The 15,187-nt window shown below is 40.3% G+C and overlaps 1 protein-coding gene across 1 annotated transcript in view; it reads right to left on the bottom strand.

Moving 5' to 3' along the window:
* Positions 1 to 15,187, bottom strand: part of GUCY2C (guanylate cyclase 2C) — a 47,825-nt gene that overhangs the window by 4,842 nt on the left and 27,796 nt on the right. Inside the window, exons 18-24 of the mRNA XM_075057762.1 lie at positions 10,625 to 10,757; positions 8,687 to 8,824; positions 4,971 to 5,059; positions 4,146 to 4,237; positions 2,411 to 2,569; positions 817 to 1,009; positions 250 to 424 (exon numbers count right to left, since the gene is read on the bottom strand). Of these exons, the coding sequence (XP_074913863.1) occupies positions 250 to 424; positions 817 to 1,009; positions 2,411 to 2,569; positions 4,146 to 4,237; positions 4,971 to 5,059; positions 8,687 to 8,824; positions 10,625 to 10,757 (979 nt within the window). The remainder of the gene's footprint in view (positions 1 to 249; positions 425 to 816; positions 1,010 to 2,410; positions 2,570 to 4,145; positions 4,238 to 4,970; positions 5,060 to 8,686; positions 8,825 to 10,624; positions 10,758 to 15,187) is intronic.

The following is a 15,187-nucleotide window of genomic DNA, read 5'->3' as shown; positions in this document are numbered from 1 at the left end:
TGGCAGGTGCTCCTCCTAGCTACTGACTTAAGCTATGAATGAATGAGTATGGGCTATTTCACTACGGGGGAGCAAACCAGTGGCTTATTTACTTCTGTTGCTCTTCCTCCAGGTACATTGTTTTCAATCTGATTCTTCATGAGGAGAGCAGTTGCATGTGATGTACTACCAGATCTTCTATGGATGTCTATTCTGTTCAAAAACAAGGCAAAAACATTGTCATTGTTGTCATCTAGCACTACTGTGTACCAGAGTGAATTCCAATGCGAATCCAAACAGGCAGACCCGGCAGATGTCTCAGTTCAAAAGATCCCATGAAGCTGAGGATGTCCAGAGCCATCATGGAGATGTCTACTGCATGCCGGTTGCCATTCCTGTTTGGTAAACCGCTCACCACCATGTAAGCATCACCAATGGTCTCCACCTGTAGAAACAAAAGCAGAACTCACTACCTGCAGACATAGCAAATTACATATTTGGTTAAAAGCAGAAAGGTTTTTATCTGATCCTCTTTTTTATGATCAAACATTTCTTCCCTGGACAGCAGGATTGATTAGTTTAAGGTTGCTGACACCTTTTTGGTATATGAGTGTTCATAACTGTACCCAGCATTCCAGTTAATGAATCTGTGACCACCTAGTATAGAAAATTTGCTACAAGCAGGCACACTGAAAGCATGTTGAAATGAGGTCATCTTGACCTGTTTTTCTCTCTTTTGTCTTTGCTTAGAAGGCAGATTCCCAAGTCTACCACATCATCCAATTTGATTTGTGTGTCCCCTGGTTGCTCACTGAGCAAAAGTGTGGAGATAATCACCTTGTAAACATCATGATGGTCAAGAATGTGGTCAAAGTTCTTGTAGATATCATTCAGCATATCTACCACCTCCATAGGGGTGCTGTATTTGCAGAGTGTGGTGAAGCCAACAATGTCACTGAAGTAGATAGTGACTTCTTCAAATAGCTCTGGCTCTACCAGGCCAGTCTCCTTCAAAGATTTTACTACTGGCCTGTGAAAATAGAGAAGGCAGGAAGACAGATGAGTGGTGTTTAATATTAAAGGTATTTTTTCATGCAACCCAACCACATCATTGCTTTCTGTGTAGGAAACATCAAGTAGTTTGCAGAAAACTGCCACTGTAATCGCATTTTAGATGCTCATAATGCCTTTCAGCCAGGGACCTCAAAGCACTTACTAATGTTAATTAACGCGCTACAGCCTTACAAAATCCAAGTATGTTAATGGCCATGAGGAAACTGAGGCACAGACAACTGAGCTTTTTGGCTAAGATCAGAAATAGGGATATTGACTCAAATTTAAAACTGAAATTCTGAAACTTCTGATATGTAGACCTACATTCTAGCCACACAATAAGTAAGAACAGACATATTTTTTCTGTTTCTCCAGCACAGAAGTAATTTCATCCTGAAATTCATCCTGTAATTTCATCACCTCATCCTGATTTCAGATGACATATCATAGTCTGATAATTTTATGGAACAAAAATTCAATACCATGACAGTCACTATCTATTCAGAGGGACCTTAATTTTCTTGCATTTCTAAGTCCAGGAAAATATCTGTTCCTAGAGGAGATATTAGAAGAGAGTAACTGACAGAGACCCAGAAAATTATAGGTATTGCACAATGTTGTGTTCTATCTACAAGGAGACAATAATAGAGTGGTAGGAACAACAAAGAGTGGAAGGAAACATGGATTCCTTGTTGCACAGTCTACACAGCTAGATCATTTCAAATTTTCCTCAAAAACTGGATTGAACAGACACTTTTTTTTTAAATGAGTCATAAAATCAATACCCTGACTACTTAAATACCCTTGAAACTAGTAATGACTTACCAGGATAGTTTTACTATTCCAAATGATTGCAATACCAAAATTACTGGCATTACCGATATTATAATATCAATAATACTTGCCCTATACCATACTCTGAAGCATCCATCTGGCCCAGTCTGACCCAGTATGGCCCAGCCCACTTCAGCCACTCTGTTGCATTGCTACCCGCCTGAAGTTGGACTGTACTCCTGCTCTCCAGCTGGGGACACTCCTTCTACCTAGCGAGATGCTGGAGCAGAACAGAGCTCTGTGATGTGGGATCACTGTAGATCTATGTGTTCCCCAGAAGGCAGTGAAAAAGAGTTTTGTGATGGAAAATGGGATCCTGTGCTTGAAGAGAGGTGGAGGAAGATAATGGGTCCTGGTACCATCTTGGCATGAAACTCCACCAAAGGGTGGAGACCTCAAGGACAGCTGCTTCTTCTTTCCTCCCCAGCAGGGTCAGATCAGAGGGGAAGGAAATGGAAGATTAATATTAATCCCAACCCCACTCACCAAGAATCACATGATATATGTAAATAAAATGCCAGTGAAAATCCTCCTGGCCAGTTACCTTGGAAGTAACATGAAATTAAGCCTGTCTGCTCTGTCTCGCTCTGCTTTGTATAGCTCTGTCCTTTCCTCCACCAGGTGCTCCAGGTTCCGGGAATACAGCTGTAGACGACGGATCAGGGTATCCATGTAGCTTTCATTGGTCTGGCCATGGTAGTTACTGGAAGTAACAGAAATACACAGGAGCCAGCAAGAAAGGTTGATGGAAACACATCATTGAGAGAGGCAAAAAAGAGGCAAAAAAGGAGCAACAGAAAACTTCTCCAGTGTTTGACTTCCATGTAGTTAGAATTCAAAGCGCCTCAGGTGCATCATTCTTTTTCTTGCTTGGAGGGCTTAAGTATATGAATTGAAAGTCTGTGATCCATGCTTGTCACTTAGAGCTGGTAAATCTTAAAGCACCCTTAAATCACCTAGCCCTACTAATATTGTCAACACTCATTTGTAAAAAGTAATTGACAAGCTCGAATCCTGAGAGGAAGCTAAAGATAGTAGGTAGAAAATTGCATATAATATTTAGATGGGCACTTCAGCTGGAAGGATTAAGATAATTTGGGGCTGCCTGTGTAGAAGACAGAACAATTCAATGGAACAATTAGCAGCCCATAGGCTAGTTTTGTTCACAAGATCCTGCAGACTCCAGCCTACTACCTCGTGGAAGCAGAATTATGGTAACATGAACCACTCATAACCGTTGTTTGTCTGGGCAGCCTGCACTTGCCAAAGCACCCTGAAAGTAAATGGGGCTGGGCTGACTGGAAGAGTCAGATTAGTATTGTACAACCACTCGTACTTTAAACAAATCTTTCTGTCAGGGATGCTCCATCTTAGACCCCCCCATAATGAGAACACCATGTTGCATGTGGCAAGAGGCAACCTCTTTGCTTTTGTAGGATGGAGGCTTAGGAGCTGAACCAGGATGTCTTTCTATTCAGCTGCAGTAAGATTATTCAATTGATACATTCAGTTATGCATAATGCAGTTGTCCTTCTGCCCATATAACATGTAAAATGATGTGAGTACTGTTGGGGCTTGTTGATGAGGAGAGCTTTAAAAACTGGGGAGCAATTTCCCAAGAGAAATTATAAAAAGCTCACTGTTTGGACATCGAAATAATTAATTCAGACCAAACTCTGTAGGAACAATGCAGCATTGGCCAGGTGAAGCGCCTGTATAACCCCACAGGGTTCATCCAGCTATGGCCCTTTTTATCCCACAATTTTATACCAACAAAACCCTGTAATTAATACTTCTGGTGAGTTACAACCCCACACTTCTAGTCAGCTTAATTTGGGACCATCCAAACTCATTTATGGCCACAACCCAGTTCATCCAAACTTTCTAATCATCCTCCAAACATTTATGTGCATTCATTTCCCGAAACTTAGATGATATGAGTCACTATCCAACTCTTGACTAGAGACAGGGGGTGAATTACTTGAATGGTTTAAATCTCTAATTATCCAGCTTGCTACTTTCACAATGTACCAATTTGAGGTATGGTGATCATCTTACCCTCACTCAGCTAATACATGCATAGATGCTCATGTACACACATGTACATACACATACACATGGGCTTGCCTACTTTTCTGCCAAAGAATAAGAGAGGTTCTAAGTGAAGACACCCAGTTTTTCCACTGACTAAATCATAATCAGCTTACACACTAAAATGAGCTTTCTAACACTTAGGAGGAGTTCGGAGCATCTTAAAAAACAGAGCCTCTGCTGCTCACCTGAATATTTTAGCCACTGTACTCTCAATTTTCTTAAAGTCAGGCCTTTTCTCTGGATCTTCCTCCCAGCAGCTCTTCACTAGCGTATACACCTTCAAAGAAAAATTTAAGGAAAGTCCATCTAAGTAATGGATATAGAAGAATAATGGTGCTAAACAGCACTAGTTCCTTAGGGAATTTCTGGTTACTCTTGACTGGCAACATATTAAAATGTGTGACTAACTCTTTTGAACCTATGGTTAGGACACTCATTGCAGGTATCTTAAACTTAACTCTGTGGTGACTAGTGACATGATCTTAACTTGAACTTGCAATACATAAATGAAAGGCAAGTAAATGGATCCAGCCTTGCAGTTAGTGCCAGATACAGTTATTGACGTGGAGGTAAATGCTGTGGTAATTATTTTTCCAGTATCGTGAGTTTGGGGTTTTTCTGAAACTGGTGATTCAGCCAAAAAGAATGGGATTCATTCCTGAATATGTGGATGTCTGCAATACTTTTTCACCTAAGCAAGAAGCCTTAGGGGCTATGTAATCAGTGGAGAGAGCTATATGTGAGGTATGATTCATCCCATCTTAAAGATAACTAAAATAGGTCAGAAGAGTTGTACCATATAAGCGTTCATTTCTTTCCAGTGAAATAATTTTCGTGCATTGTATTTCATTTCACTGCTAACAACTATAGAATACTGGTTTTTTTCCCATGCGGTTAGGGCATTTGGCATAATATGTGCATAGCTTTCATCCTCCCGTGATCATGGGCTCTAGTTTGGCCAGGACTTCCGCCCTTCACCAAGAAAATGGCTTAGTTAATTATTAGCTTACTTCCGTCTGTCTTTCTCCCACTGTTTCCAAGGTCAGGTCTGGTCGGAAAGGCTTCAGTCCCTTGCCGCTCTCTACTCTGTAAAGTTTCTCTAACACAGGAGAAAGATGCAAAGTTTTAAACAAAAAAAACATAAGAAGGACATTCCTTGCCGATAGTGTCCTAAGATGTTACGAGTTACTGTACAAATAGAAGCCTTGAAGACAGTTCCCTCATTTTGATGTGAATTTCAACTTTGGAGCTTTTCTAAATATATGGCACAAGATCAAAACTGGCTGGCTTGGAGGCCCCTGAAAGCAAAATGAATGGGAATGTACATGAGTATTTATTGGTCACGGTAGACATGGTTATGGCATCTTCCCAAATGAACGTTAGGCATTATTAGTGTGCCTCTCAGCATGAAGTGTAGTAAAATACAATGTAGAAAGCCCATTGCAACTTGATCAAAAGTGTGGAGACATACAACTCTCATCAGAGTGGTTCAAATCATCCTGCAGATGCTCAGCTTCCTTAAAACTAGGCTATTAATGTATATGGTTTAAAAACATTGCATTTGTTAGCTCATTTATATTCTTATTCATGAAATCTGTTCTATGAATGTTTTTTGGATTCTGAACACATCAGAATGCAGTCTACATTTGCACAACTTGATTTAAGCAAAGTCAGTGAGAGCTGAAGCAAAAATCTCTCTCTTTGTCCTTCTCCTCCAGACGTCAAGAGTTCCAGAGGGAGGGAGTTAAAAAAGAAAAGCAATTTTTTACCTCTGGGGGAAGAAAGGGATCCATGAACAAGCATGAAACACATTTATTAATAATGTCTGATTATATTTGGGAGACAGTTTTACTGGAGGAAGCATATAATGAACTGAGGAAGGCTCGTAATCGTGATGGTAGGTGCAAGTCTTGAGCAGCTGGGGCTGCCTAAGCATGCCCACTGTTCATGATCACCCTAAGAAGATACAGTAGCTTCCAGCTTTGTGATACAGAAATGACAGACTAGAGAAGGAGCAAGAGACTTGAGTCTCCCAAATGTTATGGAGTGGAGACACTGCTAAGAAGTCTTCTGGGGGCTGAGGGACGGAAGAATCCGTGTAAGTATCATGTATGCAAGAGGAATGTGTTGGATTTCCACGCTGCGCACACACCTTAGAGCAGAAGTAACAGCAACTATTAGCAACACTGCAATTAGCCAGTGGCAGAAAGTAGTGGAACAAGGAGGCAGCTTGAATTGAGCGTTAGTACGTGACAAGATTTCACAGTCTTGAGCAGTGAATAAGGTGTTTCTGCAGAAGAGTGGAGCAACCAGGTGGCCTAACAGCTGTCTCACAGAGAAGTCAGTGAAGAGGACTCTGACCTAGTTACTTCTCTACATTAGAAATCCAGTTCTGAAAGCCCATCATCTTTGTGGGACTTCTTTTCTCTCATTAGTAGCACCATTATTGTATGTTAAGTTGATTGATGCATATTCGCAGGTTGAGAAGATTGGCTCACTGAATACCTGGAAGTTGAGTTTAGTTTTCCTAAGTTGGTGGATGGAGGCTGGGTACAGGGGTTTTTAAACAACTCTCTTAAAATCTGAACATTGCTGCTGCCAATGAAGTCCTGGAGAAGTGGTTATATCAGTTGTCCTGAAATACCAACATCATGTCTTCTAACTTGCAGAGATTAACTTCTGATAGCCTAGCCATTGAAAGACTTTCTGCAGGAGACTTAAAAACCAAATGAGTCTAACATGCAACAGGGATATTTCTTTGCCCATTACCATTGACTCTAATTTGGTATTCTTTTCCCTCTTTTTATCTTAGATATTTGTAAATTAATGGACACCCCAAGTTTGAGCTACTCTCTTCCAAAGTTAGATGATGCCACAAACAAAATTCAAAGTTGTTTGAATAAGTATGGTCCGCCCTCTTGCTTCCTCTTCTTGGCTAATGAATGAATCCAGACATTTAAATGAGGAGCCACTTCAGCAATATATAACAACACTCATTCCTTTCTGTTACATGAAAATTGATGAACTGCTGAAACTAGGCTGAACACATTTACTCAAACTGCATAATCAAAAACCAAGAACACCAAAAGCCATTAGATCAGCAACATATATATCTTAGACATCCAGTAATGCTTTTAAGGAAAAAGCTTTGGGGAGAAAACAATCTCTTCACTGAATGGAAAACTTAAAATTTCAACTGAAGTTTACAAAGCAGGTATTTTTTTAAGTTACACTGAACCCAGACGTACTAAACAGGCTTCAGGCCCCGTGAGTTTATTGCTGTCTTACTAAACATGCTGATCTGTGTGACTATCTCCAGCAACAGCACCTGGCAGTGCTAAAAATTTCAGCTGGAGGGATTAACCTAATGCTATTTGAAAGGGACGGTCCTTTTAAAATGACAAAATGCAGTGTTAAGAAACAGGTCAAAGTTAAAAAAAAGGAACCAGGTTGTGACTATGACAGCCAGGGTCAGACACAGAGCAGTGAGGATGCCACCACATCTCAGAAGAGCCCAGAAACAGTGTGTCTGAGGCCAATTAAATAACCAGTAACATAACACAGAAAAACTGTAACTACTCAACCAACAGTTAAATCCATAGTTTGCTATGGATTTGCTTTGCAAGTCAAAATGAGCAAGGAAGAGCATTGCTCTTTCCTTTCTCCATCTATTTTGGTAATATTTGTAAAATCCTTGCATTAATTAGGATTATGCCTGCCTCTTCCCAAGAAAAAGGAACAGAAAGACTTATTTTCTCTACCTTATCTTAAGCATGGAGTCCTGAAGGGTTTGCTTGAAGGGGAACAGGCATTTCTAATCTCTTTTAGGTCCACATTTATATTAAAGAGTTGGTGATGTGAAATACTGTGTTTCCCCAAATATGAACATAGATTTGCGATAATGTAGGATGATGAACATGCCCCAGAAGTTATTCTTTAATGTATCTCAGGAAAAGAGCTAGTAGGCTGTCCAGCTGCTGCGCTAGATGTTTTAACAAATGTGAGGTGGATCTATCAGAATGACTCAGAGGTAAAGGCAATGTCTAAACTTGTTGTTGGTAACTGTCACTAGGAAAATCCCAAACCCACACATGCTTTTATGTCAGTTCTAATATATAGTAATGCCTGGGATTGACTGGGCTGTTAGCCACTCAAAAACCATGTCACAAAATGCACAAAATAGGGTTTAATGGATGCACTACAGGAGGAGATGCCTTTTCTGACAGAAGTTAAATGACTAAAGTTAATTTTGAAAGGCTTGAATAATGTCTGAATTGCCAGTTTTTAAATGCCAACTGTTCTTGTGTCATGCTGCTGAGTTTTTGTTGTTCTGTGTTGACATTGCTGGTTTATGAAGCCTAATGAGTGAATTATTATATGTTGTGCACCATTCATAATAGAAAAACCTTCGTGGCCTTTAAATGTTACAGTAAATCTGAACAGCATTGTATGACATTAACTTCTGTAATGCTGTGGCCAAGGTGAGGAGGGAGAAGAAAGGGCAAGAAAACTCAATGCAAACTTTATTTACAGAAAGAATAAGGACACTTGCCCCCACAGTGAGATCCTTCAAAGAGGCTCTTCATTTATCACACAGCGAAAGAAGCAGCAGTTCAAGAAGCTATCAGAGACAGTGCCTTTCACAAACCTGGAGAATGGGCTGGTTACAGCTACACCATCCCAAAAGGCCAGAAGGCTGCAATGGAGGAGAAATTTGTGGATTTACCTTTGTTGTCCTGGCAGTGTCCAGTGTAGAAGGTCTCCCTGCGTAGGATGATTTCTTGGGCAATGATCCCATAGCTGTACACATCACCCTTCTGAGATACATCAGCATGACGGAGATGCTCAGGAGCTGTCCACAGGTCTGAAGATCCATATGACAATGAGGGACGAGGTAAAGGGGGAAGGGAAAGAAGTAATTGAAAAAGGGTGATCCTTCTCAGAGCATCCATTGTCTATAGTGATATTTCCTTTTACTATTTCCATATCAAACCCAGAGCCCACTGGTACTGTTTATTTCCTGCTTTAGCATTTTTCTTGAAAAGCTGACATCAATACAGGTTAGATAAACCTCTGATGTGGTAGTTTTCAGTTGTCTGGGATTTGCTGACCTGAGGTGCTCACACCTCCAGAAAAGTTATGGTTATTGGCGATGAACTTGCTTTTCTTAGCTAGCTTTCATGGGCTTCTTAGAAATAGCCTATGCATCTGTATAAGACCAAGGAATGCCAGTGCTATAAAAAAAATCTGAGCCATAAATTATTGAGCTAGATGAATGGAGTTTGTTATAGAAGATGCCAGATGAGAAGACTCTAATATTTCCCAGCGGCCTTGATGTCATGAATCTATTGAAATAACTCTCAAGTGCTTTTGAGCCTGACATAATATTACCTGCTCATAACCACTTTCTTTCTACAGAAATTATTAATCTGTATTTCTAGTGCAACACGCACCATTGTACCTCAAAACCAGAACTCTGCCATGGTATGACAGTTTGTTATGACATGCTGGTGATGTGTCATAACAGTGACCTGCACACAGTGACCTTGAAGACAGTGTTATGATACCAGGCTGCAACATCCAGCCACAATGAACCTGTAGATCTCTTGTGAAACAGTAAGTTTTCTTCAAGGAAGGAAATCTAGTAACCAGAAATTTTGAGGCTGCTTGTGAGCAATGAGAGAAGATAAATACATTACAATGTCATAATAATATAAATTTAAATATGAGATTTGTAAAATGAAGAATGAATAGAGCATTTACATTCAGTGCACTTTTCTTACTCTTTTTTTATGTTCTCATTGCTAGTCTTGAACATGTTTGTGTCTGAATGTAAAAATTTTCTCTCAACCCAGTTGCAAACACTGGGTTGTTTCTTCCCAGATCATATACTGCAGTTATGGCACAGTGCTGTGCTTACTATACCCCAGGCTCTACTATACAGTTTCAGATGACATCATTTCAGATGGGCTCATCTTTTCATTCAAGATCAAGTAAGAAAGAAAAGATGAGTAGAAAGGAGTGCTCTATTTCACAGAAATGTCCTATGAATATGAGATGAACAGAAAATGTAAAGAAAAGCTGTTAAAATTATTCCAATCTGATTGAACACAAATTGCTAGATTCCTACCTAAGGAATGAAAAACATTAAGGTTATAATTGCATATCATATAAAGATTTTTTTAAGGATGATCAGAGTCACAAGTGTTAATGTTTAAATTAAATCACAGAGCACTGTGGTAACACATGCATCTGATCAGTGACAAGATCATGTGGTACTTAACTCCTTTTTTTCTTCACACAAGTTCAGCTTTAGTGCTGAAGAGAGCTATTTGCATGAAGGCCTTGGATGCTGAAAATGTTTCTTGCATATCAGCCACATGTGAAATCTGTTTTCTAAACTGTAAGTTGAAAATACATCTTTCCTTTCCTTCTCACCTACACTGCCTGATTTCTTTCTCTACCTCTAATTATTGTCTTTCATTGTGTTATTTAAGTGAAGACAGTGTTTTCAGATATCATTTAACTGCTACATGAAACAAAATCATATTGTATGTTTTGTACTGTGTACAAGATGTAATTAGGCCCAACTGGACTATGAATATAAGAAAATTCCATTGGATTGTAAACCATGAAGGAGAGTCCAACTGGGTACTGTTTTTACCTTTCCTTGGAGGCAGAATTGAATTACAGCCAAAATCAGTGATCTTCACTACCATGCGGTTGTCTACCACACAGTTTGTGGATTTGAGTCGACCATGGACTTCAGTTTTGCTTGAGTGCAGGTAAGACATCCCCTGTGGTTGATAGTAAAAGAGGAGGAAAGCAGGACGACATATGAGACATTCAGCTGTTACCAGATTCAACAAGAATGTGAAGTATTAGTGTAATATCTGTCCAAGTAATTAAATGGCCTTCATCAGCAATGGATATGCATAAATCACAGTTCCCTGTCATGGAGGGAAAAAAATATTATTTTACAGAGGAGACTTTCCAAGATGATAGGAACAGTCAATGTTAAGAAACAAGGAGATGGATCATGTTGTGGAAGACTATCCTTCCTCTTAGTTAACAGAGGTCTGACATAGCAGCTTGGGTTTTGATAAGATTAGAACACAAGCAATTAGAAAAATTTATTTCCTCCCACAGAAATTTTGATTTCACTTGCAATAAATGCTTTCTTGGTAAATTTGTACAGATTTCTTGGAATGTCATGCAAAAAAAGTTCTTCCAACTACATGTTCATCCAATGGACACCATAGGTGTGAGGAATTGCTCTTTTTATCTGTATTGTCTCTGAAGATTACCATACACAAGAGACTTCATGCAGAAACATTGCAGCAGAACCTCTTCAGCAAAGCAGATGGCTAAAGAGTGGTCTAATGCACTAAGGCTTATATAGAATCATAGAATTGTCTGGGTTGGAAGGGACCTTTAAAGGTCATCTAGTTCAACGCCCCCTGCAATGAGCAGTGACATCTAAGGCAGGGGATCAGATTAGACAACCACAAAGGTCTTTTCTGACCGGACTGATTATGGTTTTCTCTGTACTAGTCAATACATATCAGCTATTCATGAGCTAAACTCAGAAGTGGGCACCATGAGGACTGGCAGATGCAGTTTCAGCTATATTTTCCTGAGATTCAGACTCAGCTCACAACACACACAGGCATACAAGGGTGTGTAGTTTGCCTGTTTTTACTGATAACCTCTGAATTTATCTCATTTAGTCTAAGACACTCGAATACAGTGCAATACATGAGAAGGGGCCAGCACTGAGGCATAGCAGGAAAAGGACATCAGTAAGTGGGTGTAAACTGAAGAAGGGAGTAGGTATGCTAATTTGCACTCTCTTGCTACTATTTATTCTGTTTCCTCTCTCTCTTCTGAACTAATTAAGCTCACACCTGCTTATAGCCTACTGCTTGTTGTTTTTCTTCCTATAGTCCTCTTTCCTGTAGTTCAGTATATGAAGCACAATCTATATTCTGAATGGTCTTCCACTTAGAGTCCTACATGTATAGCTCATCCTTTTGTATGATAACTGGTAGCTAGACAGACTTTAATCAGGGTTACCTAGCTCATGTGGTCATGAATACACAGTATGACATGCTGGGTTTTCTCTCCAAATACTGGATACCTGTAATTGGGAATAGATCAGCAAATGCTGCAAGAGATCATTGAGACATGAACTGAGTTTTGGGCACAGTAGATGTATGTCTAAGACACAAGCAGCCTTCAAGAGATGCAGTCCCTGGAGAATGTTGTTGGACTGGTTAGCCTGGACCTATCTAGATCATGCCAAAATTTACAGAGGCTGTGTGCACACTATATCCAAGGCACACATTTCTTGATTAAGCAGCTTTTATCATGCAGCCCTGATGACACTGTCCAGGATGTTTTGCCTGCTTTAGGTCCTATTTCCTCCAGCTGCGCCTTCTTCCAGCTCCTGCTTTCATCAGCCAGGAAATATACCCATTGCTACAGCAGAATTCCCAATCAGTTTCAGCATCAAATGGCAGGCAAAGTTAATTTTGATTTCCTTATACCAGGGCTTTCTTCTTAACAATTTCTGAAGGCAGAAGTCTTATACATGTGCCTGATAAAGTTTTCCTCTTTCCTTCCAACTATCCTATGCACCTACCTGCAAACACAGAGCCTATTAAGAACCCACAATGTGGTTCTCAAAATTTATAATGACTTCCAGTGCAGTACTCCTAAATCCTTGAGGCACTCTTGTAACCTCTGCTCTGAAGCTTTAGTTCTGACTGAGAACCCTTTTCCTGACACAATGCAGGAATATTACAATCCCTTGCACAATATCCTGCAGCAGCCCCTTATTTAATAGATAGTGTTGCAACAACAGCGTGTGCACTAATAACTGCAAGGCTTGATTACTGCAATTCCTTCTTAGCAGACCTTTCATCAGAGCTCTTTGGTCACATGTAGCCAAATCCATGTAGCTACAGGTGGTGCCATCAGACTTAGAGACAGCAAAGATAGCAAAAAAACAGGAAAAAAAAAAAAAAAGTAAATGGAGCCGGTTTAGGGCTTCTCCTTTGCCTACACCACCTCCTCCAGTGGACTAAGGGCTGCTCTAGGAATAGTCTAGCTGTACCAGGGAATAGAAAGTATTCAACCTCTGTTCAGAAACACTGATGCAGCGGCTTCTGTGCGAGATGAAGAACAGGCAAAGCATGAGGACTGTCTGGGCAATGGTAAAAGCAGGTTGTAGGAAAGTGGTGGCGTGGAGAGGCAGAAGCATATCAAAAGGAAGGCAAAGGAACTGCAGGAGCCAGTCACAGGGATTTTAACAGCCTGGCGAGCTGGGGCTGGTCTTGAAAAGGGCAGATGCTGGAATGAGAGGAACTGGAGCTGAAGGGCTATGAAGTGACTCATGTAAAGCAAGAATCCATTCAAGTAAAAATAGACAGGGTGCCTGAAGGTTGGGAAGCTGTGGTTTGGGAAAAGCCAGAAAAGAAGTTAATGGAAACGTCTAGGTCCCAGAGGCTCCACCACAGCATCAGGTCAAGGAATAGGAGAGGCTGGCAGATCATCCAAATGACAGTAAGTTTCCTCATATTCATAGGTACATACAAGTTTTCAGGAAGATTTTGTGAACCATCTCTACTAACATGGCTAATAATGCACAGGAGTCATTCCACAGAACAGATGCGGTGCGCTGCCCATCCTCAGACTCCATGTCCCATCCCCATTACCAATGGTGCAGTGAACGACAGGTTGTGAAGTCCCAGTCCCAGTGCAGTCACTGGGCATTTTGTCACTTCCTTCAGAAGGACTGGGATTTCTCTCTCCTTCTCGTAAACAGAGACAGTACTAATCCCTATTTTCTTAGGAAACATCTGAAGGTGAACTGCAAAGGGTTAAAAAATACCGTGTTTTTTGATATGCTATAAGGAGGAAGGGAAACTCTGTTGCTGCTATTTAAAATGAAACTTAATGCTGAACATTAACTGAACTTGAAAGTCATTAACAAGGCCAACAAACTGTGACAATCTGGATTAAGGGGGCTTTAATAAAGAGCAAGATTTTCAGTATCTCTTTAGAACAGACACAGTGGAGTCGTTCATCATGGAGACCAAATCTGAACTGATGCATGTAGGGAAATGGGAGGACTGTCCAACTGCAAACCAACAATAGGAAGAGGAGAGCAGCTGATCACTAGAAAAAAGGCAGAGGTAATTCTCTATGTTACTTGCAGAGGTATAATGAATTATTATACCTGTAAATTATAAAGGTTCCTTAACTACCAGCTAAGCAGATACAAGTCTCTAATATAGAATAGAATTTCCTTTACCTTTCATATTGAGTCCTCCTACCACAAGGACCTAAAATGTAAAGATCTGTTGAAAGCTACTGAAAACGAGTCTTGGTGTCTGTACAGGATTAATGTCTTCCCTCTCGGACTGCCTGAAATGGATAGCTCTAGTTTCTAGTTTCTCACTCTAGTGAGTGAGAAAATCAGGATGCAAATTAAACAGTCTATTTAGAAAAAGTTTATCCTGTCTCTGGATCCAAATTGGAATAATTTCGTCATTTTGAAAAACCACACTTTTCCTTTATGTGCCTTACCTGAGGCCAAAGAGCCGTGTGTTTTGCAGGTCTTGTGACTGCACAGGCCCTACTTACTAATCAGAGCCACTGGTCAACAGATTGTAACACTCTCATCTTTGGGTCTGAAATGGTGTCGGCTGGGATAGAGTTAATTTTCTTTCTAGTAGCTGGTATAGTGCTATGTTTTGGATTCAGTATGAGAAGAATGTTGATAACACACCGATGTTTTCAGTTTTTGCTAAGTAGTGTTTAGACTAAATCAAGGATTTTTCAGCTTCTCATGCCCAGCCAACAAGAAGGCTGGAGGGGCATGAGAATTTGGGAGGGGACACAGCCAGGACAGCTGACAGAGAGTGGCCAAAGGGATATTCCATACCATGTGACATCGTGCCCAGTATATAAACTGGGGGGAGTTGGCCTGGGGGGATTGCTGCTTCAGAACTAACTGGGCATCCGTCAGCAAATGGTGAGCAATTGCATTGTGCATCACCTGTTTTGTATGTTCCAATCCTTTTATTATTATTAGTGTCATTTTATTATTGTTACTATTATCATTATTAGTTTCTTCCTTTCTGTTCTGTTAAACTGTCCTTATCTCAACCTACAAGTTTTACCTTTTTTTTCCCAATTCTCTCCCCCATCCCACTGAGGG

This window comes from Buteo buteo, chromosome 26 (genome assembly GCF_964188355.1).
Source record: "Buteo buteo chromosome 26, bButBut1.hap1.1, whole genome shotgun sequence".
Taxonomy (NCBI): domain Eukaryota; kingdom Metazoa; phylum Chordata; class Aves; order Accipitriformes; family Accipitridae; genus Buteo; species Buteo buteo.
Note: the sequence above shows the minus strand (reverse complement) of the source record. Positions and strands in the feature narration are given on the sequence as shown.